Below are 22879 nucleotides of genomic sequence, written 5' to 3' on the forward strand. Positions count from 1 at the left end.
TGTTCACCTGGTCTTTCCTGTGTGGATGGTGTTGGAAAGATTTCTTTTGAAGAATTACAGATATTTTTATATCAGACACTTAACACGTCCTAGCTGTGTGACCCTGGGTAAGTCATTTAATCCCAGTTGCCTCAGGGAAAAAAGAATTACAGATATTTTTAATTGCAACATTACAGGGTTAACTGCAATCAGAAGAGTTTGAACATGAGGATATAAGTAGACTCATTTAGAGATGAATTTCTAAACTCAACTCTTTTTCCAATTTATGAGGCTGCCCTTGAGCTTAACCAGTTCCTATCTTCAACTCCAGTGTTGTATCCTATGCAACACTGAATCAGATGATAATGTATGTGAGAAAGTTTTAGAACATATTACAAACACAATATAGTATATTGCTCTTACTCTAGTGAGATTACATAGATAAGGATGAAAAAAGAATATGGTAATTATTAATTTACTTAACTCTGAGCTATATCACACACCAACTCTACCACCACAAATTTCTCCAACAAAGTCAGAAATATACTTTCTTGATTTGGGGCTTTATGACATTTCCCCTTAAAAAGTATTGATTCAATAGCACTTTGATTGGGAGCTGCCATTCAAATAAGACTATATGGAATTTTTGGTCATGTTGGTACAAGTGATCCAAATCTGGGAGTGTCCTGGTATATATATATATATATATATATATATATATATATATATATATATATATATATATGAAATTTGGTCACCTTCACTTAGGATACTATATTTTTAGCAATTCTACATAAATCTAATTACTTTTCAATTGAGAGGTATCTCTTAATGTTAATTTACAAATTCTCTTTCCAGAAACAAACTTCAAATGCTGTAGTGATGATGACTACTTTAAAAGAACTTTATTTTTGGTCAAGCAAGAACTTTTTGCAATTATGCCTAAATGTTTTTGTGTGAAAGAAAATATTCTTATATAGACTTTTTTATCCTGTGAAAAAACTCACACTTTACACACACATTGTAAATATTTAATTAAAAAAATCCATCTAATGGAATAGCCTCATATTCAGTATCTTAATAATGAAATCATTAGTCATTAGAGAAGCAAGGGTGATCTCTGTACAAGGATCTGGAATCTGTGTCTATATGATTTATAATATTTAACACAGTGCCCAGTGCCCAGTAGGTGTTTAACAAATATTTGTTCATTGATTGAATTTTCTCCATTTACTATTCTTTCAATTACAAAATGGAAGATGTTACAAATATATTTTTATCACACTATTTAAACACTGGGATGAAAAAAAAATTAGCTGAACTATTTTTGTGGCTTCAAAAAGATTCTACAATTGTTTTTTTAATCTAATCAAACATTTTCACAATCATATTCACAATAACTCTGGTAGCAAAGTAGAAGTAAAATCACAGCATAATAGATGAAGCTTCAAAAGCACTTAGAAGCTCTTCATTTTATAGTCAATCAACAAATACTTATTAAGGATCTACTGGAAGGCAGCTAGGTAAAACACTGAATAGAGTCTCAGAGTTGGAATTAATAAGTTCAGATTCTTTCTCAGATGCTTACTAGTTATATGACCCATAGAAAAATCACCTCGTAGTCATTAGTTTTCTCATCTGTATAATGGGGACAGTAATAATATTTAACTTACTGAGATTTAAATTCCATATCTTTGATTGTACTAATGGTGATAATGGCCAGATGGGATGGGGAAGACAACAAGCATGTGTATTAAATATATACATACAAGACAAGAAATTTACTTTCTTTTGACCTTTACCTTTACAGCCTTTGAGATGGTAAGGTTCCATAAGCTTTCTCTGACGAATTCTCTTTTTCAGGACTATACCATCATGAAGTTATTAAAAATGTGGATGGGAATGGATTCACTTATATCACTTCTAAATCATTTAAACCTTTACCTATTATTCTATGATTTTATTTCTAGCTTTGGCATTTGAGGCTGAACATTCCTGAGACACTGAAAGAATATATATGACCAGATGAAAAACAAACAAATAACCCATTCTGGAATTCTTTAGAAGCCATAGAAATAGGACAGTGAAAGCATTTTCCATTCCATTATAAAATGAGTGAAATAAAACTTTATACATGTTATCTTTATTTTTGTAATGTGAAGAAGAAATTGTAGAGAGTGGGATAGCGAATTCATTAAAGTTGTGGAGAAAATTGCTTTGTTGTAGTGAGGGCCCAATATAGATTAGGTAATATAAATTTCTAGTGGACCCACTCAGGAGAGTTTTATTCATTTTCTCCAGTTGTAGTCACATAAAATAGCAGATGCCATTTTGCAAAGATTTTTTTATGCAGATTTGCCTACATTAATAATTTCACATCCCCAGTCCAAAAGAAAAAAAATAACTTTAGCATTTTAGCATCATATATGATTAAATACTTATCAATAATGTGTACCTTCTCTAAATCATTATCTGTCTTTAGGCCCAAAACAAGACTGTATTTCACTGGTATAGGGAACTCTTAGGTGAAGACATACACTTTACTAATGGAGGATATTACCTTCTCTGTAAATTATAGTTTTAGAAAGCACTGAGAGGTTAGATGACTTTTCCAGAGTCTCACAATCACTATGTGTCTAAGGTAAGGACTTGAATCCAAGTCCTGATTTGAACCTGGATCAGGCTACATAATTTGCTCATCCTATCAAGAATGATAGGTATTTGAGGTAAGATTTGTGCCTAGTTCTTCTTGGCTTTGAGCCCAGATCCCTATCCAGTATACCTCCCAGCCTACTAGGAGTCAAAGAAAGGATAATGAGGATTTGCTATTCTAGATGATTACATCAATAGGTCCTGAAATTGATGACTATATCAGGGGAACCAAAGTACTATGAAGTATACTTCATAAATTGAAAGTTATATCAGTTTATTTCAAAGAATATTCATCAAAAGCCTAGGGAATGCAGAGGAAACAGTGGTTACACAACAATACCACCAGCAACAACTAAAACACCATATTGATAAGAAACTTACATTTTATCAGGAACATATAACATACATACAGGGTATAGAGAAAATAATTTTTAGAATCATAAGATTACAGGTTTAATGAAATCTTTGGAGAGGACCTCATAGGACATTTGGTTCAAGCTCTTTCTTTTACAGATGATGAAACTGAGACCCAGGAAATGAATGACTTGCCCAAGATCAATTGGGCAATAAGTAGCAACAGCAGGATTTGAACCCAGGTGCTCCATCTCTTAATCTAGTCAGAGACCTGATTCTGGTTGGAAAGTCAGTACCTCCAATAGAGCATGAGCAAGTGAAATCTCATGGCTAATAGAACAATGATTTCTAAATCTTTTTGCTTCTTTCCAACCCAAGAACACCCATTTTATAGTCACTAATTTTCTTGTCCTCTCCTTTCTTTTTTTTCCCTTACCCTAATGCTTATTCCTTGAACCTTTGCTTATGTGTGCATTTTTTAAAAATCCAAAATCTTCTTTCCTTTCTCAAAGGATAAGATTTGAGATCCTATAATATGTAGCTTAGCATATATGCTAAAACCACTAATTTTTGAAAATTCCTTTGTAATCTATTCTCTTGGAGTCATTTTCTAAGTGGAAATAGGATGTATCCTGACAAAGAAAGAATGTTTCTTCTTGAATTCCCAACTGTATTCTGTAGAGGGCTGGAACTCTGGAAAAAATATACTTGAAACAAGGATACTTACAGCAGAGTGTTAACTCAGTGTGATTGATGAGATAATGGTTCTTGACTTCACATACTTAGTATTTAGTATGGTGATGTAATGGTTTTATAGTTGGCACATGCTCAGTGTGCTATAGTGATGTAATTGTACTAAGGTATATAAGGGCTGAGAGAATTTGAAATAAGCAGACTCAAGAGAGACTCTAGAGTGTGCTCAAGCTTGACAGAGAGATCCTTGAGAAAGCTAGCCCAGACATTACAGTATTCTACCCCCCTCTAGTGCTTTTACTTACTCAGGGGTCCAGAGGAAAAATACCAGGAACAGGATTTTGAGGCAGCACAACACAGAAGAGGGTAGTGAGCTTAGTCAAGATTTGTGTTGGTATCCTGTCCTAGACACCTAAATGGGACATGACCTTGAACAGATCCCTAAGTTTCTCTGATCCTCAGTTTCCTCATCCATAAGATGAAGGAGTTAGATTCAATGACCTCAATGGTCTCTTTTAGTTCTAAACCTATGATCCTAGGAATCAGATCTTTTAACTGCCATATCCAACCTCTTTTTTACTTCAATACTTTCACTACCTAAATGACCTTGGGCAATAAAATAGCCTTCCCAAACCTCAGTTTCCTCAAAAATAAAATACATTTGTGGGCTATATACTTTCCAGCTTTGAAGATATGATCACATATCTTCTTTTTTACCCTTCAAAATGTTTTGTTCAAGACAGGATCATAATCCTTAAGGAATTTAACTTTACTCAACCCGAGTAAAGGCAAAAGGGTACCAAGGATATTTGGGGGACCCTGAATCTTAAGGTGCTTCTTTTCATAGTCTTGTCATCATAACATCTTGGTCTTCTGACAAAGTGGTGACTCCATCTTTACCTCATTCTAAGGGAAAATAATTAAAAGCTTGAACCACCTTGGTAAAAAAATAATTTGCTGGCTTCAGGCAAAGAAGCATATGACAGAACATAAACAAAGCAACTCGAAAGTCCTTTTCTTTTACTCCAGTGTTGATGAAATGAGGAGAGAAACATAAAACACTGGCAAGGATTTATTTGAATAAAGGAACAGTGGAAAAGCTGAGGAAGGCAATTCTAAGAAATTCAAATATGTCCTTCTCTGAATTTGCATAAGAGGCCAATTCATGCCAATGCAAATGAAATCTGAGCTCATCCTCACTTCCCAACAAGGTCTGGATCCATACTCCTGTCCTTCCCTTCCCTTTGTCAATGGCACAGGAATGGTCGGTCACCTTGGGTTCTTACCTATGATGAACAGAATCTCCACTGCAATGTCGCTGACCGTGGTGCTCCGTGTTGTGGACAGTTCATCATTGCCAATAAAGCAAACGTTGTAAGGTACAGTCACAGCGACATAGAACGTCGCCAACAGGATCAGCCAGTCCCAGCCAGCTTTAAAAGTGCTAAAATGCAAAAGGATGAATTTGGACTTTTTTGCATCCGAAACTTTGTACTCCGGAAATGCTGGTTTATCTACAAAAACATTCTGTAGACAAAAAAACAAAAAACAAAAACAAAAAAAGAGAGAGGAAGGGAACCCCATATTAGCTAAAATACTCACATTGCATTGCATATACTTCTATAAGTGTAGTATTTTGTGCTTACAAAATTAATAATAGTGAAATGACTCCTTCCTTCCTTCCTTCCTTTCTTCTTCTCTCTTTCTTTTCTTTCAGTGGGGAGAATGGAACATAAATAGTATCCAGCATATTGACAATACCATCAACACATCTGAAACCATAACTAACAACTTTTGGTAGCCAGAGGAAACAGCAAATATTGTCTTCTAGGAAAAAGAGAACTAAAACTACCCACTTATTAATCAGGGATGAGGGAGACTGATATTTAAAATCATTGAAGGAGAGATTCCCAAATATTAGCCTTGTTAAAGAGGAGACCCCAGGACACTTTCTCTTGGTGGGATAGATAGAAGTTCTCAAATACCCATAAACCATTTTTTGGGGAGAAAGAAGACATGGTTGGATTGGGCAGATAAGGGATCTACAAGCAACATTAATATAAACACAAAATTTAGATTATTGTTTTTTATTTTTAAATTTAAGTGCTCTCAAATAAAACTCCAACTGATTATCATAATTATGTCACGAACTGCCACAATAGTGTAGATATCTTTAACTAAAGGCAATTTTATTTAGATTTCAAAGGAGAAATCCATGTGTTGAGTTAGCATCATTCAATTAAGGAGCAAAGAAAACTTACTCATGTTACCTGGAAACATTTGCAACTGGAAATCATCACAAACAGCAAATGCATTTTACATTTATGTTCTAGTAACTAGCAATTCCAGGAAGAATCAAATTCTCATTTAAAGCAAAAAACCCAAAACACCCTAATAACCAATAATGTAGAGGGTTTTATATTACAAGGAAGCTTTGGAGGCATTTATTATTTCAATAGCCAACTTGCAGTGAAATCCTTCATTCTGACTTTACTAATGATGGCAATGGCCCATGAACAACTCAAGAAACTCCTTTTCATTAGAAAAATGATATAACCAGGGGCTTTTGTTCTGGATTTATAAAGGTTTTTTTGAGTTAGGAGATTTGGTTGATATTTGAATTTTCAACAACCTTTGCATTACCTGAAAGAACCAAATAATAATAACAGTTATAGATATTAGTAAGTCTTTGCATAGACAGAGAAGGGAGAAATAATTTTTCAAGGCAAGGTATTCAAGGCATTTAAGTAAGAAAGGAGCTCATGTAGGTAATTAAGGTCTGAGAAGAACTGGGCCTTTGATAAATGCAGAAACCTTTGCCTTTGACATTGTTCCAACTTGATAAATGATTCTTCCACTCTAATACAAGATAAAGGAATATTCTGAAAAAAAGCATGTATATGACCCCAGAGTCATGTGGCCAGGAGCCTATATTGAGTCTGCAAAGTAAGAAAAACACTGAATATGAAGTAAAAGACTGTATTTTAGGAGATAAGATTGATTACAAATTGGATAATTGGAATCTGAAGAAGTATCACTTTATTGAATACTTAGAGTGAAAATAAGGCCGGGAAACAATTGGTGCTATATTCAAGAACCTTAAAGATATTCCAGGCTAAATCTATCTAGGTTGCCTTCACAAACTACAAGGAGAAGTAAGGGCACTAAGAACAACAAAAATGTCCCCTTGGCAATCAATGAATAAATAAACAAAATGTTTTTACTCAATATGTGCTACATACCATTCAAAGTGCTAAGCATTGAGACTATAAAGACGATCAACAACATTTTCTCCCCTCAAGAAACTAACAAGGGGAAGTATTGTTCTTGCTTCTTTTTTAGGTTCTCAGCTGCTCTTATTTCTTGTTCATTATTCCCTTTCACTTGGGAATACCAATAGCCCTCTTTCCAGTTCCCAAACTACTGCCTGATCAATTTAATAGTGACAACCTATTATGCTTCTGTTCCATGCTTGAGTTTCTACTGTTCTCAAATTGTAGGTCCTCAGCTGCATGTCTATTGTCATGATTCCCCATCTTATTTATAGAATCAAAATGTAAATGATCAACAATCATTAAATATGTACTTATGTTTCAGGGTAGAGGTACCAAGAAAAAGCAAATGCAAAAAAGTTCTTGTTCTCAAGAAGCTGAAAGGAAAGAAAGGATATATATTCTTATCCAATGGAAACCCAGAAAACTTATATAATTTGCCAAAGATCACATGATGAGTAACACTGTGTATTTGGACCTATGTCCTCTGACTCCAAATTTAGGGCTTTTTTATACTGTTCCATGATGTTGTCCTCTGAGAGCAGGAGTTTGGGCTAGGGCTAATTCAAACATTTAGGGGAATCCCAATCCAGGACAGTTGATAACAAATTTTCTCCTAGTATCCCCAACATTCATCCCAGTTCCTTTACATAGAAAGAACTTAATAAGATCAGAAATGTAGAGGTGGTAGGGCTCTCAAGAGCTATATAGCCTGATTTCTCCTCTAAAATTTCATTTTACAGAACAGAAAAATGAGAACATTGGAGGACTTTTCTAAGGTGACTATTCCTGAGCCATTGAAAAAGGGAAGGGAAGGACATAGCTAAGATTTGTGGAAATTGGGCCACAATTAGTTGATTAGTAATGAAATCCCAAATGATGTCACTCATTCTCTTTCCCTATCAGGAAGAACCCAAATCCTCTTCATATAGAATAAAGTGAAGTCAGGGTCTATTGTTAATTCATCCATCCCATCTCCAATGTAGTTAGTATCTTTAAAGACAGTTGGAGATTATCTAGATGGGAACTTAGCTTTCCTAGACTGTCTTATTACCATAAGTTACACAGTTATAATGTAAAATATCAACCATAATTGCATACAAAAAGGATGTTAGCTTTCCCATACTATCTTGATTGGGATATTTTTAAATAGGTCTGGGATCTGGTCAGCCAAATGCATTCCATCTAGCTCTCCAATTCTCTTGAGTTTGAATCTATGTACCCGAGCAATCCCCTAAGGCTCCATTTCCCCTATAAAGTATCTACTTATGATGAAGATCTTTGCTAAATCCTTTAGGACTAAACCCAATAATCTCTCTCCTCCATGTCTTCCCTCTAATGGCATCTTTCTTCTTACTCTGGCTAACTCTGGTTAGTCTAATTTTATGCTCTCCCAACTCTATTTCACATTTACCATTCCTTGTGTCAGTTGTATCCCTTCATTTTGTCTGTGACCTCTTCCCCCTAATAAATCTACCATTTGCCAAAGAAAATGGCCATGGTAAATTTGTCATGTTTAGTTTGAACTAAGCAGTGCAATCCTGATCCCATCCCAAGGATACAGTAATTGCAACCAATTCTAGGAATGCTAGAAAATTTAGGATTAAATCTCTTCCCTGAAATTAAAATTTTTTTTCTTTTTTTTTCCTTTTATTTCTTTCCTTTCCTTTCCTTTTCTTTTATTCCCTGAAGCAATTGGGGTTAAGTGATCACACAGATAGGAAGTGTTAAGTGTCTGAGAGCAGATTTGAACTCAGGTCCTCCTGACTTTAGGACTGGTACTCTATCCACTGCACCACCTAACTATCCCAACACCCTAATTTTCAATGCATATAAAACAAATTTTTATCTGTCCTGTCTGAAGAAGTCCTCAGGAATTTGCAGCTGATTGATGACCAAAAGTGACCAATTTCTGTCTCAAATGGATTCTTTCTGGTCATGCAAAGAGTCCTTATGTGAGGGAAGGGTCCAGGAAGAAATTCAGAATTAGATGTATTGCTTTACTGTAGGTTCAATATCATTTATTCCTCCTCATACACTCAGCAGTTAGCTAAACTTTTCTATTTGCCACTCCTCAAATGTTATATGCCAATTTCCAAATCTGTGCCCTTGGATGGACAGGTTCCTCCTTCCAGAAATGCTATTTTTCCAAACTCCATCTCCCATCCAGACCCAGCTCCACTGTTGCGGCCTACAAGTGGCCTTTCTAAATCCCTCCAGCTCTATTGTGTTGGCACAGTGGATAGAATGCCTATCATGGATAGGAGACCAGAGTGAAATCCTACCTCATTGAACTTATTAGCTGGATGATCATAGGTAAGTTACATAACTTCTCTCAATCTCAACTGCTTCATCTGTAAAATGGGAAAATAAAAGCACCTATCTAACAGGGTCATTGTTTAAATAACTATGTAGAATACTTTAAAATTCAAAGTAGCATATACATGATTGTTATTCATTATTGTCACTATAATCTCCAACCCTGAGTTTTAATTTATATGTATTAGGTATTTAAATGTAAATTCTCTAAAATCAAGGGTTGTTCCATTTACTTTTATGTTCCTGGTGTTTAGAAAAGAGACTGGCACACAATAGATGCTTAATAAATGTTTTTAAAAATGTAATTGATGTATAATATAGTAAATGTTGATGGACCCTTCAATTCTGAATAGAATTATTCATGCTGTTCATAAAAAAGGTTATTTCAAGTTAATTAATAAAAACCTAATTTAAACAGTCCTGATTAAAACAAATAGACTGTATCCCCAAATGCTACCAGAATTTTGATACAATCCCCAGAAAAAAACAATGACAATTGCCCTCCCATCCTCCAGGATATGTCAAAATGTCATCAAAGACATTTCTGATGCAAAATCAGTCCGTGCATGCAGCTTTCAGAGAGGAACCATATGCTTTTGGAAGAAAGCAGAGAAAGAATGGCCTACAGGCTATTTATAACCCTTAACAATATAGAGTTTGTCTAAAGAAGAATGCAACAAAGTCATTCGAATTTTGGTTGTCCATTATTTATTGATTATGATAAATATTTATTTAGTGCCTCCAGTGCTGTGGCTAGGTGCTCCTCTGCTTTACAAATTATCCAAACACGGGAAATGAATGACAATAACAAGTCAAGGTGACTGAATTCCAATCCTTCATCCATGTAATTTACATGAACACAAAACACCAAGGAAGTGGGCCTCTGAATCAGCCAGCTTTCTACTTCAGAAACAAACTGATTTCTTTAATCACTGAGCAGAAAAAGGAAAATATGCAGTGTCCTTTACGGAGAAAATTCCAGCACTGTGCTAGAAAAGAATGGATTTCTCTGGCCCTCCTTATAAAGATAACAGTCTTTCCACTTAGATAGCTTCCCTAACTCTTTGAGTGATACGAAATCTTATTAAGTTTGATAGGGATCTGAATTATTCCAAATTTAAAGCTGGGGAAACTGAGGCATGGAGAAATCAACCTTGAGTGTTATTGGAAGAGAATCTCCAATGCAATGATACCATCTTGGAAGTAACTGGGACTTGAGAGGCTATCTAGTTCAAGTTCCTTATTTTAGAGGGGGTGAGTGACTGAATACATGTACTAATAAATGGATGGAAAGTGTTAACAAATACGTCAAGCAATTTGCTAATTTTGTTCCATAGATATAAGTACAAAAGCAAGAAATGTGCGCCACCCCCCTGCTGTGGGTGAATTAAGAAGTAAATGAAGAAAACTTCTTGGATATAGAAATGGGGACTGTTGGGTCCTGCTTTATTGAATACTTTTTATGTCTTAATCCTTTGTCTAAACCTTTAAATTTTAATGAAGTATTGAGAGAAAAATAATTATAATAATTATAAAGTCACTGTGGACAAAGATTATTCAGTGAGGTCTCAATATCCCCCTATAAAAGCACTTACAAATGCTTGTTGACTGCCTGATTGATCTTTTCAGCTTATGGGTTGTTTCTTCAGATTTGTATCATTTAGTGCCATAAATCCCTGTGGCAATCTGGTGAAGCTTATGGACCCATTGAGATAATGTTTTTGAATGCACAGAATAAAATATATAAGATCACAAAAGAAACCAAATAAATTGAAATTCAGTTGTCATAACTTTAAAAAGAAAACCACAAGTTCACAAAATCCAGACTAAGAATCCCGGGTTGGTCAATTCTTTTTCTTCCTCTACTTCTATGACTTTCAGTGATTCAACCTTTCAGAATAAGCTCTGTTTTCATCAGATTTAGCTTAGCTGTGTTACTCCAGGCAATTCATTTCAAATTCTTGAGGTCCCTGCTTCCTCTCAGTAGAAGATAACAATCAAAGACATTTGTAGCCCCCAGAAACAGTATATGAATCATACCCTGAAAGCAGCTTTTTAAGATACATGTAGTAGGGAAGGCAGATAGAGAGGGTGGGACATTAGTCACAATGGTCAGAAGTATTATAACAATATGGGAAATGATAGGGATGATGTAGAGAGGATCTCCTATTGGATATAACCCCTGGAAAGAGGAAAAACACTACATAGTAGCTTCCTAGTTTATTTAATTATTTTTGTTAAGTGACACACAATTGTTTCTATGTTTCTGAATGAATAAAAGTGATTATGACTTTTTTTTTTTCAATTTCTGTACCCTGATTGAGCCTAGTTGTAGCTCTGAAAAGAATCACTGTACTTCCATCACCTCAGGGAGTTGTTGTATGATTAGTATTTTGTAAACTTTAAGTTGAAGTAGAAGTAGAAACTATTGTTGGTTTAGTCATAGCTTGATCAAGCCTCAGTTTTCTCCTCTGTAAAACAGGCTTAATAATCCATATCCTACCTATCTCAGAGAGCCATTGTGAGGGAAGCATTTTGTATTTTGTAAAACCCCATGGAAATGTTGGTTGGCAGTGTCTCCATGGCAAGGCTAGTTAATTGGGAGTCTTGATTTTCAATAAGAAATAAGTTAATGCCTGGTAAATTCAAATTCAGATTAAATACCCTTAAATAATTTACACCAGTGTGTGACACTATACATAGACTTCTGAAGCTTTTTAAATGACTAGCAATTAAACACATTAGCTAAACAGTAGGAGTTGTCGCTTTTTGAATCTAATTTTGAGTAAAGTCTGTTTAAAAAAAAAACAATCTAAAGAGAAAAATGGCATGTTCAATGAACAAATTTTAAGTTGATTTAATAGTTATGTTAAATTGAATTAAAAGTTTTAAATGGTATTACTTTTCACAATTAACTGTTAGTTTGGCCAATTATGTGTTTGTTGTCTGACTTAGCACAAATTACACATGTTGGTTCCTTTATATCTTTCCCCCACTTCCATTCTGGATACTAGCTTAACTGTATTAATTATTTTTGCTAAGAGATACATTTAGTTGTTTCTATGTTCCTTAATGAACAAAAGTGATTATGACATCTTTTCAATTTCTGTGCCTTGATTGAATGACCCTAGTGACAGCTCTGAAAAGAATCATTGTACTTCCATCATCTTAGGGAGTTGTTGTGGGAGAAGTGATTTATACATTTTAAATTGCAGTAGAAGTAGAAATTAATTTAGTCACTTTGCTTGATTGAGTCTCAGTTTTCTTCTCTATAAAACACCGTAGGAAAGTGTCTTTAAGACTGAGTACCATAACTCACCCAAAAGGATACAGACTGTTTTGTTTTGTATTTGTACAGTACTTGGCACATAGTAAAAAATTAAATGATTTTCCATCATATCCATTCAATTGTTCCCTTATATGTCCAATACTCTCTCTCTAGCTTCACATCTATCCATGTGGTAATAGCAGAAAATAGTCATTTGGACATCCATTCCCATAAGAAAAGCTTGTCCCTGGAGTGCATCAAAATGAATTGAGTCTCACTCATTATAAATATGTATTGAATTATGGGGTTATCCCCTAACATTCTGGGGCCCAAAAGGAGCATCTTATTCATGCTTTTCAAAAGGTAAATTGCTGGAAAGGAGAATCATATTTGGAGTTTTTTACTACTGATTTCCAATCACATCTTATGCTTCCACTTTTCTAAGTACCACTTAGAAAACAGGAATGCAATATAATTTTGGTATCATCACCTATAAGTGGGAAAATCCAAGATACATGTAGAGACATGGAAATTTGTTTTTAACATATGCCACCAATAAATTCTTCCAGTTTTTCAAGATAATTGTATGATACATTGACTGGCTCCCAAGATCTCGCGATCAAAAAGAATTGGGGGGGGGGCGCAGAAAGGTATCTCAGCTGTTCCTTGTCTCTACATGAATCCAAACATAATTTTATATTTGAAGGTCTATCATAATACTGACACTTATTTTTCAATCAATAAGCATTTATTAAATATTTCTTATGTTTGCTAGTCAAATTGTTGCAAATTGTCTGAATGATTATTGGTCTTTCCAGTATAATGTGAAAATAATTGAGTGTTTAAATACAATTTCCCCAAATGGAAGAGTGCAAATCTATTATGATCATCTAGCAATCCAAATTCAAGATACTAAATTAAAGGTCTTTAAATATTTTGGTTTCCAATTTTTCCATCTAAACAAAGATAATAAGGATTCTCCACTTTTTTGTCTTTAAGAAACAAAAATATAAAGTTAAGAAATGTGAAAAGTTGGAAAAAAGGTGAATCACAAGCATTACAAAGACCAATGGGTTGTTTCAGCAGACACATATATTTACTGGGTTTCTTTGGAAGTACACATCAGGTTTCCCTAAATATCATTTAGGTTCAATTTAGCAAAAGTACATTGATTTATAAACTGCACTACAACATGTCATTTCAAATCTCGGGTTATAATATGAAATTTCCATCTGTGTTTTCTGTAAAATAGAGAGTTTTTAAAATATTTAACAAAATAACAACTTCAATTGAGTTATGGGCCCTCTGGCAAAATTCATTAAGTAAAATTAGATAAGGGAAAAATGAATGGAATGAAAATGAAATTTTGAAAAATTTCATTCTACATTTGTGGTTTAAACGCCCACAACAATTATTCAGGCACAATGTGACTCTTTGTATTATCCTGTACTATAAACCAGAGCCAAAAGAGCATAGCCACAGCTGCCCCACTCCTCAATTGAACTGGGTTGCTATAATATTCTAATCTCCTTACAGCGATAACCAGCCATCAGGAACTGCTTTTCCAGATTTACCATATGACTGCTGACCTTTTCCAGTTCATTCTTTACAAGAAATCAGAAACCCAAAAGTTCAGCAAAGCCAATAACCAACCAGCCCGCACATTTTTTCTTCAAACAAATAAAACATTCCCCTGACAGACTTTGCTTTGTATGCTCAACACCTACATTATTGATTTTCAATTTGTTCTTTTCTCTTCTTTGCAGGTGTCCAGAGATATGATAAAGGACCGCACGGCTCCGTCTCCGGGCTGTGTCAAAGTGGGACCCAGCTCTGCCTCTTCCTTTGGCTTTGTCTGTAGAAAAACAACACTCATTAAGCACAAAGAATGGGTCAGTTGGAGTTTGCAAACGTCATGCCAATTTGATGCATTTACTCCATGTAGGCGGGTGTTTGTAGTCCTAGCAAAGGACATGCCATCTTCCATATTTTACTTCAATTGGGATTATTTTCCATTTTGTAGGATCATAGATTTAGAGCTATAAGGAACCACTGAATACAGATCATTCATTTTAGGGTTGAGAAAATTGTGGCACAGAGTCCTCTCTTGCCCAGAGTCACACAGCTAGTGTCTCAGGCAAGATTCCAAATCTTGACTTTTTTAATTCTGAGTCCATTTGAATAAAAATGGTTAACTGAGAGATATTAGGGGGTTAAAACTTCACTGTAATAACAATCTTTATTCACTCATGACTATCTTACAACTAGACTATTATCTAAATGAAAATAACACAAAATAACACAAATGTAAGAGCATTAAAAAGCACCTGTTTTGTTTTTATATTGTATTTTGTTTGTTTGCATGTGCTAACCCACTTTCAAATAGAAATAATTTGTGTTTCTCTGTTCCCCAGTTCCATCTCATTAAGTTAACAAGTAGTTTTGTAATTTGGATTTAAAAGCTGATTCTTCATAGATGGGTGGTCTTTAGGTCATCATAGAATAATATACATCACTGCTCTTGACTGAAAACCTTCCATTCTATGTCTTAAGGATGATGGATTTGGAACCATACCAAGCCACAAGGCTTGGGTTTAAATTCTCCTTGACCTGTGTAACTCTTAGAAAATTCTTCACCTCTCTAGCATCAGTTTGTTTATTTGCAAACTCAATGAGTTCTTTTCACCCTAATCTATAATTCAACGATCTTCCCAGGATCCCTCTAAATAATGATCCACCTATCTCTGAATACATATGTACCTCTCAAAATAACATAAGTGACTTTAAAAAGTTATTTCCTTTGTCTAAAGCAACAAAAATCATAATGATGAGGATGGTGTGCATATGTATAAATAATTTGTTTATATAATACCTACTATATGTCAGACATTGTACTAAGCCAGACATTGATGCTTACTTTGATCATCACAACAATTCTGTGATTCTATTATTATTTCTTTTTTTATAGTTGAGGAAACAGAAAACAAGGGTTAAAGAACCTGTCCATGGCCACATAGCTATTAAGTACCTGAAGCTGGATTTGAACTAAGATCGACTTCATGTGCTTTGAGATTTATAACTACTTTAATATTTAATGCACAATGACTTTTTTGTTATAAAGCATAATATGTTACATATTAAACTATTATAAAGATAAACATGTAGTTCAATTATAATATTGTTATCCTATTATTTTATATTGTAATATTAATTCAGAATTATTAAAACCCAATAACTACCACGAACTGTTTCACCTTTACAGAATACATGAAATCTTAAGTAAATGCATTCCTCACAGCTGTCTGATGCGGCAAGTACCATAAATATTATCCTGAGCTTACAAGTGTTGAAATCAAGACTCAAAGAAATAACATAAAGCAATCTGTCTCAGCTAAAAAGTAGGAGAGGAAGATTTGAACCCGAGATCTCTGAAACCAAGTACATTACTCTGTGTACCATATATTGTCCTAGACTTAAATAGCAGCATAGAAACCACAAAATGGATCACTTTCAAAAGTTCATTTTTGCTTTGTTGTCAGTGGGAGGAAAAAATGTAGGGGAGACCCTTTATAGCAACTTCCCTGTACTGCAAAACATGAATATGTCTTCAATTGTCCAACTGTCTAGACCCACATAGTGCTACTGTATTTTTCATTTACGTGTGTGATCTTTTGCTAGCTGTAAATTACTTCATGTACATATCAGAGGAAATCTATTGGAGAAGGAAGGATCAAAGGTTGGCAAACCATGTCTTCCAAATCTGTTCCAGGGTTGGAAACTGCAGGTCCTGAAAATCATTGTTATTAGTTTATTCAGGTAAGATTAAGGCCTGGAGATTACTTCATACTTTGTGACTGAAATGCTAATCCCATAATTTCTAGGGAAGATTAGAATTTCCAGAGAAGGCTAGATAGTTCAGCTATTTTTATGTCCATAGAACAATCTAATCCAGATGTGAAGTTTGCTTAGTAAATAGACAGAGAAAATTCAAAACACATCTCAACTCAAAAATTGATCTCCAGATCACCAATTCAGATCACCTATAATTATTGTAAGAAACAAAAAATCAAGCATTTATTGACCCATTTAAGTTATCTGATCCCCATAACAACCCTGAGGTCAGTGCTATTACCCATTTTACAGATGAAGAAATTGAACTGCAAAGAAAAATAAATTGCTCAGAATCAGAATTGCAAATAAATTCCTTAGGCAAGATTTGAACTTGATTCTCTCTGATTCCATGTCATGCATTCTATCCATTGTGACACCTAGTCACCTGATACAGAACATCTTAGTTCCCAGTAGCACAAAAAAGGTCGACCTAGAATAGTCCTGTTGGGCCACCTAATTCAAGTTCTGATTTTATATATAAAGTAACAGGAATTAATAGCATAAAAATCATTGCTCCTATTTCGTCAATGAGAGACTCTGAGGACCTGCTAATAAAAAAGTAACTTGGACATCATTTGTGGCATTAGTTATTGATATTCAATATATTATTGGTTCTGCCATTCTATATTCTTATCTGAGATTTCTAGTATTCCTGGTATTTAGTAGGTCGTACCTTTGCCTTATCTTAATCAAGAATTTTATTACTAGCTGATTATCAAATATAGATGATTTATAGGAATCAGGTGAAGAAGTTGTGCTGCATGACTCTTCGTCATCTACTCTATCTCATGTCCTCTTATCTATCATATCTCTCTCTCTCTCTCTCTCTCTCTCTCTCTCTCTCTCTCACACACACACAATCACACACAACACACAACACACAGAGGAATTGAACATATGCTTAAGAGTATTGGTTCTTGACAGAAAGTAAGTTTCTATGAGCACTAGATACATCCCTTTTTGTATCTGTATTCATCCATTTGCCTAGCATAGAATATAGTATTGATTCTTCTATAAATACACGTTGATTGATTAGCCAGTTAAGAAGCTTCATTTCATGTAGATAAACAATGGTTAAATTGCTTTTGGTCTAGACTCATAAGCAGGAAGGGACATTACAGCTACTGTAGGATATACCAACCTCTGAGCACAAGTGAACATAACTGAGGCATGGAGCATTTAAGTCAGTTGCTCAAGGTCTCAAATCTAAAAAGTGGCAGTCAGGATTCCAACTGAGGGCTCCTGATTTTAAGCCTCTTCAACATGCTCTCACTTGTCAACCTTTCTTCTACTTCCACTTCCATCTAGAGTTTTCATTCCATCATATTTTCATGCCTGTTTATAGCTCCCAAATTGATAGGCTAATTTATTTCATCATTTATATGCTAGGAGAGTGGTTTCTATGACCAGAGGCAAAAAAAGTAAATACTTAGAATAGAAATCCTTGGCTGGAGTGCTGTATTTCAGTAGCATTTCAGTGACCAGCAGAATCAGATTGTACTTTCTGGCTGCTGCTATGCCATCTAATTTCCATTCTAGCCATCAGCTCAGCATCTTCCTTATTGGAGCATTGGATTCTGCCTTTGGAACCATGCTGGGCTCCAATTGGCCATTTCTTTCCCAGAAATAGAACTACTTTGTGCTTTTAGGTCATTTCCATTTCATGTTGCTACTCTGGAATTCCCTTTTCTCTCTCCACTTCCTTTTCAGTTCTTCTTTACGTGTCCTCTTCCCCATTAGGATATAAACTCCAAATTGCAGAAACTATCTTGCTTGCTTAGATTTGAACCCCTAATGCTTAACAAAATAGCACACAATAAACTTTTACATACTAATTTCTCTCTCTCCCTTCTTCCCTTTCTCCTTCCCCCTCTCTCCATCTGTCTGTCTGTTTCACTCACCCGTCTACCCCCCCAATTCATCTTTTTAAAAAAATTGTTTCTTTTGTTATATTTAATCTCATTTCAAAAGAAAACATTTTTTCTCATTATGCAGATGGTTTAGGTACCTGTTTTCAAAGATTCTACTAAGCCCAAGGCTCTCAGTCTTGATGTCGTGTGTCATGAAACTCTCTGGTAGTCTAGTGTAACCTAGTAATCTGTTTTTAGAATAATATTTTAATTATAAAATATACAAGATCACAAAAAATCAATAGACCCCCTCCAGAATTCATCTGTGGACTACTTGAGGGACCCTTCAATCCCAAATTGAAGAATCCTTTGTTTTTTCAGTGTCTTGATCACAAACCTAAGATTGGTCCTAATTGACCTATCACTGCAAGAACATTAAGCCACCAAAGAATGGTGCTGGAATACTTTTATACAATCATAAAAAGAGAAAAGAGTCTTGTGGGGGGTAGAATTTGTGCTTCTCTTGCCAAGCTCTTTCCTACCCACCCCAGGAAAATGGGAACTCATTGCAGAAGCTAAAATCCTAAGGTAAAACACAAGAAGGAAAAAAAAAAACATTTAAGCAGGCTCTCCTATATATTACTTGGATTGAAAAAACAATTGTCAGGGAGAATTTTATTAACAACAATAACGATTATAATAACATTGTTAATAAAGTAATTAATAGCTAACTAATAAATTAAGGTTAACTTTCATGTAGCATTTTAATTCTCACAACAACCTTGGGAGGTAATGCAATTATTATCTTTGTTTTACAGATGAAGAAATTGAGACAGTAATTAAGTGGCTTTATCAAGCTCACATAATTAAGAAGTATCTAAAGTTAAATTTGAACTCAAGTTCTTTCTGACTTCAGGTTCAAAACTCTTAACCATAACCACCTAGTTACCTCCTTGATTTTGATGCCAAATTAAGATTTATCTATCAATTAAAGGCTTGCATTCTAAGAAAACCCTATAAATAAAAAAGGATTTGGATAAGTGTGTCTCAAAATAAGAAATGAGGGCATTTATATATTAACTTAAAATTTATTTTTAGTTTCTCAAAAGAATTAATCACTTGGATGCTTGTTAAGTATACTATGATTGCATTTTTTTAAACATCAAAAGAAAATAAATATATGATTATAGATCTGAATGGGTTCAAGAAGAGTCCTACACTTTGGAACTCTGGGAAAATCTCATGGATAGGTCTCAGTAGAAGATGAAATCTAACCGCCACCTTGTGGCAGCATACTTTTAGTGAAGGGTCATAACAGGCAAATTTTTTTAAAAATTGACTTTGTGTAAAATATTACATTTAATTCAACAAGGACTTATCAAGTGTCCTTTACATATTGGACACTATTTCTGTTACAAAGACAAAAATGGAAGAGTTCTTGCCTTCAGGAAGCTTACATTCTCATCATGAACTGCCAGGTATTTAAGCTATTTAAAGAAAAGTCAGAAAACAATAAGAAAAGTCATTTCTATGGATGTTTTAGAATTGGAAGAATATAAATTGTTTTTCCTGAACACTTTGATCATTGGAAGGAAGGAAGGAACCCATTCCCTGAGTATGTGGAACAGTAGCCTTTTGGAAATGAAATAGTAGGAGTAATTTTTTTTTTCAATGACAAGAACCTGGTGCTTGTAGAATTTCTTCTGAATGAATTCTAGGAGTACATGGATCAGGGTTGTCGTCTCCAGGAAAGGCTCAAGAAAAAACAGACCTCCAACGCTTCTGGATTCAAACTGAAAAAAGTCTCAGTATGAGAACTGATGTAGCGAAAGGGTCACATAAGGTCTGGGGGAGAAGAGAAGATCAAGAGCTTAAGAGGTTTTATAGGAAATCATCCTAATAGAGTTATAGTTTCATTACCAATAACATTCCATTCTTTCTTCCCAAGTCTTGTCACTGATATTTCTACTAAAAATACACTTAGCAATCTTCCATCATTTTTATTTTTTATTTTATGTTTTATTTAACATTTTCCCTAATTATATTCAAAACAATTTTTTTCATTTATCTTTAAGATTTTTGAGTTCTAGGTTCTCTCCTTATCCCCATCCACGATTAATAAACCACATGTGAAGTTATGTAAAACAGCTCTATAAAAGTCAAGTTGTGAAAGAAAACATAGATCTCCTACCTTAATGAAAATAAAACCCTCAAGAAAAATGAAATTAAAAATAAAGAAAGAAATAGAGAAAGCTTTGATCTGTATTCAGGCTCAATCAGTTCCTTCTCTGGGTATGGATAGGATTTTTCATTGTTACGTTTTTTCAGACTAGTTGTGGATGGCAATCTTCCATCTTTTACTAAAGTAAAAGCTCACAAAGTTATGATATAAATTGTATTGGATTTGATTCCATAGAATTTGTGTTCAAATCTCAGCACAGTCAACAATGACCTGTTCCATCATGGACAAGTCATTTCATTTTTCTGGCTCTCATTTTCCATATCAGTCAATTGAGTGGTTTGGGCTAGATGAGCTCCTTAGAAAGTCCTTTTCAGTTCCAGATACATGACAGTACTATGGCAAATCTATGTGGGTATAATGCGTTTTTTAAGTTTGTAAGCAAACTTGAGACTTTACGAAGTTTAAGTTTTGCTGACTGTACCTATTGTATTCCCACAATGTAAGTTGGATGATTTGAATGGGTTTATGAAAGGAATAAAGTGCTCTCAAATGTCAATAATTTTTATTTTTTGCTGAGTGTCAAATAAATAAATAAGAAACATAAAATTAAATGTTCTGAGCAATTCCCTTTAGTTTAAAGCAAGTATTTAATAAAATATGTTTAGAAGGCAGTATTTTGGAGGGGGTGTGTTAAAACCAGTCTTTCATAATGACAACTGAAGGTTATTAAGAAGGTAGAGTAGGGAATTTGGAGAAGACAATATTTTCTGAAAATATCCCCCTTTGAAGTGTATCATGTCTATTAGAGTGTAGGACTTGGGATCCAAAAGATTTCATTTTAAATCCTGTTTCAGATTCTTATAATGAGAAAGTCATTTATAGTTCCAATCTCAGAAAAAAGAAAAAAAAGAAGGAATTGATGAATGGAGGAAAGGAGAATCAGATGAAGAAAGCAAGGGAAAAGTGGAGGAAGGAAGAGAATGAAGAAGCGATAGAGGAAAGGAAGAAAGAAGGAAGTAGGAGAAAAGTATTTATTAAGCACCTATTTAGATTAGATTTTATGTTAATTGTTTTACAAATATTAATTCATCTGATCTTCACAACATCTTGGAAATGCAGATGCCATTATTTTCCTTATTTTTCAATTGAGGAAACTGAAGAGGACAGTGGTTAAGTGACTTGTTCACATGTATATTGTAGAAAGTAGCTGACTCCATATTTGATCTCAAGACTTCATTAATTCAGACCCAGTGTTTATTAATCCACTGAATCTCCTAATTATAATCCTATAAAATGGAGATGATAATAGTATCCACTTAATAGAGTTGTTTTGAAAAAATCAAACTGAGATAATATAGATAAAGCATTTTGCAAAGCTCATAATAAGATGTTTCTGCCAGGTATATTCAAAGACAATAGGAGTTCAGTGGACTAGACTGTTAGTGTGAAAATGACCTATATACATTGCCTAGTGAGCTGTGAGTATTATGGGTAGTCCATGAGTCTCAATTGCCCCATCTATCAGATGGGAGAGAGAAAGATTAACTACAACCTATTTCACAAGATCATTGTGTGCCTTAAATTAGATAACATGTGGAATGATTTATACATGTTAAGGTACTACAAAGTGATAGATATTAATATTTTCAGACCAATCATTGTAGTCAGTACTGTTGATTCTTTAGTCAATTTTTAGATCTTTCACAAGTAATAGAAGCTTTGGTCTCTAGAAGAAAATCTGTTCAAAGAAAGCAGTGTTTCAGTAGCAGTTCTGTAAAAATGTAATTTATTTTGACTGACTATAATTTATTTTATTGGCTTATCTTTAAACTGTTTCGGGGTTGGTGACCTTTCCTCCTATTTGTATCAATACTATATTAACATCAATATCATGAATCGATTTTCTCATTTTTCAACTTGTCCAGAAATTTCAACAGTGTTATTCCTATAGTCTATTGGCCACAAAGAAATTCATTCATATCATTGTTAGCTCATATGTAGAGTAATTAATCAAAAAACATGCTGTGCCCTATTGTGTATCATGGACTGTGCTAGGTTCTGGGGATACAAAAAAAAAAAAAAGCAAAACAATCTCTGCCCTCAAGGAACTTATATTACAAGTAAATGTAGGTATATGTGAAAGAGATAAAAGGTGATTTGGGGACAAGGTGTCAACATCTAAGAGCTCAATGGACTCAGGGATGTTGATTTGAAATCTGAAAATCTGGTTTCAGGCTCTAGATATATAATCCAGAGCAAGTCACTATTCCTTTCTTTGCCTCAGTTTCCTCAACAATAAAATGGAGATTATAGGAATACTTTCTAGGGTCATTTTGAGGATCAAATGGGTTAATAAATGTAAAGTGCTTAGCCAGTGTTTGGCACATAATAAGTGCTATGTAAATCTTAGTGATGATGA

General features: G+C 34.3%; 1 protein-coding gene across 1 annotated transcript in view; it reads right to left on the reverse strand.

The window, feature by feature from the left end:
• KCNH8 (potassium voltage-gated channel subfamily H member 8) overlaps positions 1 to 22879 on the reverse strand; it is a 384094-nt gene that overhangs the window by 174444 nt on the left and 186771 nt on the right. The window contains exons 4-5 of the mRNA XM_074269414.1: positions 14265 to 14392; positions 4965 to 5205 (exon numbers count right to left, since the gene is read on the reverse strand). Of these exons, the coding sequence (XP_074125515.1) occupies positions 4965 to 5205; positions 14265 to 14392 (369 nt within the window). The remainder of the gene's footprint in view (positions 1 to 4964; positions 5206 to 14264; positions 14393 to 22879) is intronic.

Source organism: Sminthopsis crassicaudata, chromosome 5 (assembly GCF_048593235.1).
Source record: "Sminthopsis crassicaudata isolate SCR6 chromosome 5, ASM4859323v1, whole genome shotgun sequence".
In the NCBI taxonomy this organism is placed as follows: domain Eukaryota; kingdom Metazoa; phylum Chordata; class Mammalia; order Dasyuromorphia; family Dasyuridae; genus Sminthopsis; species Sminthopsis crassicaudata.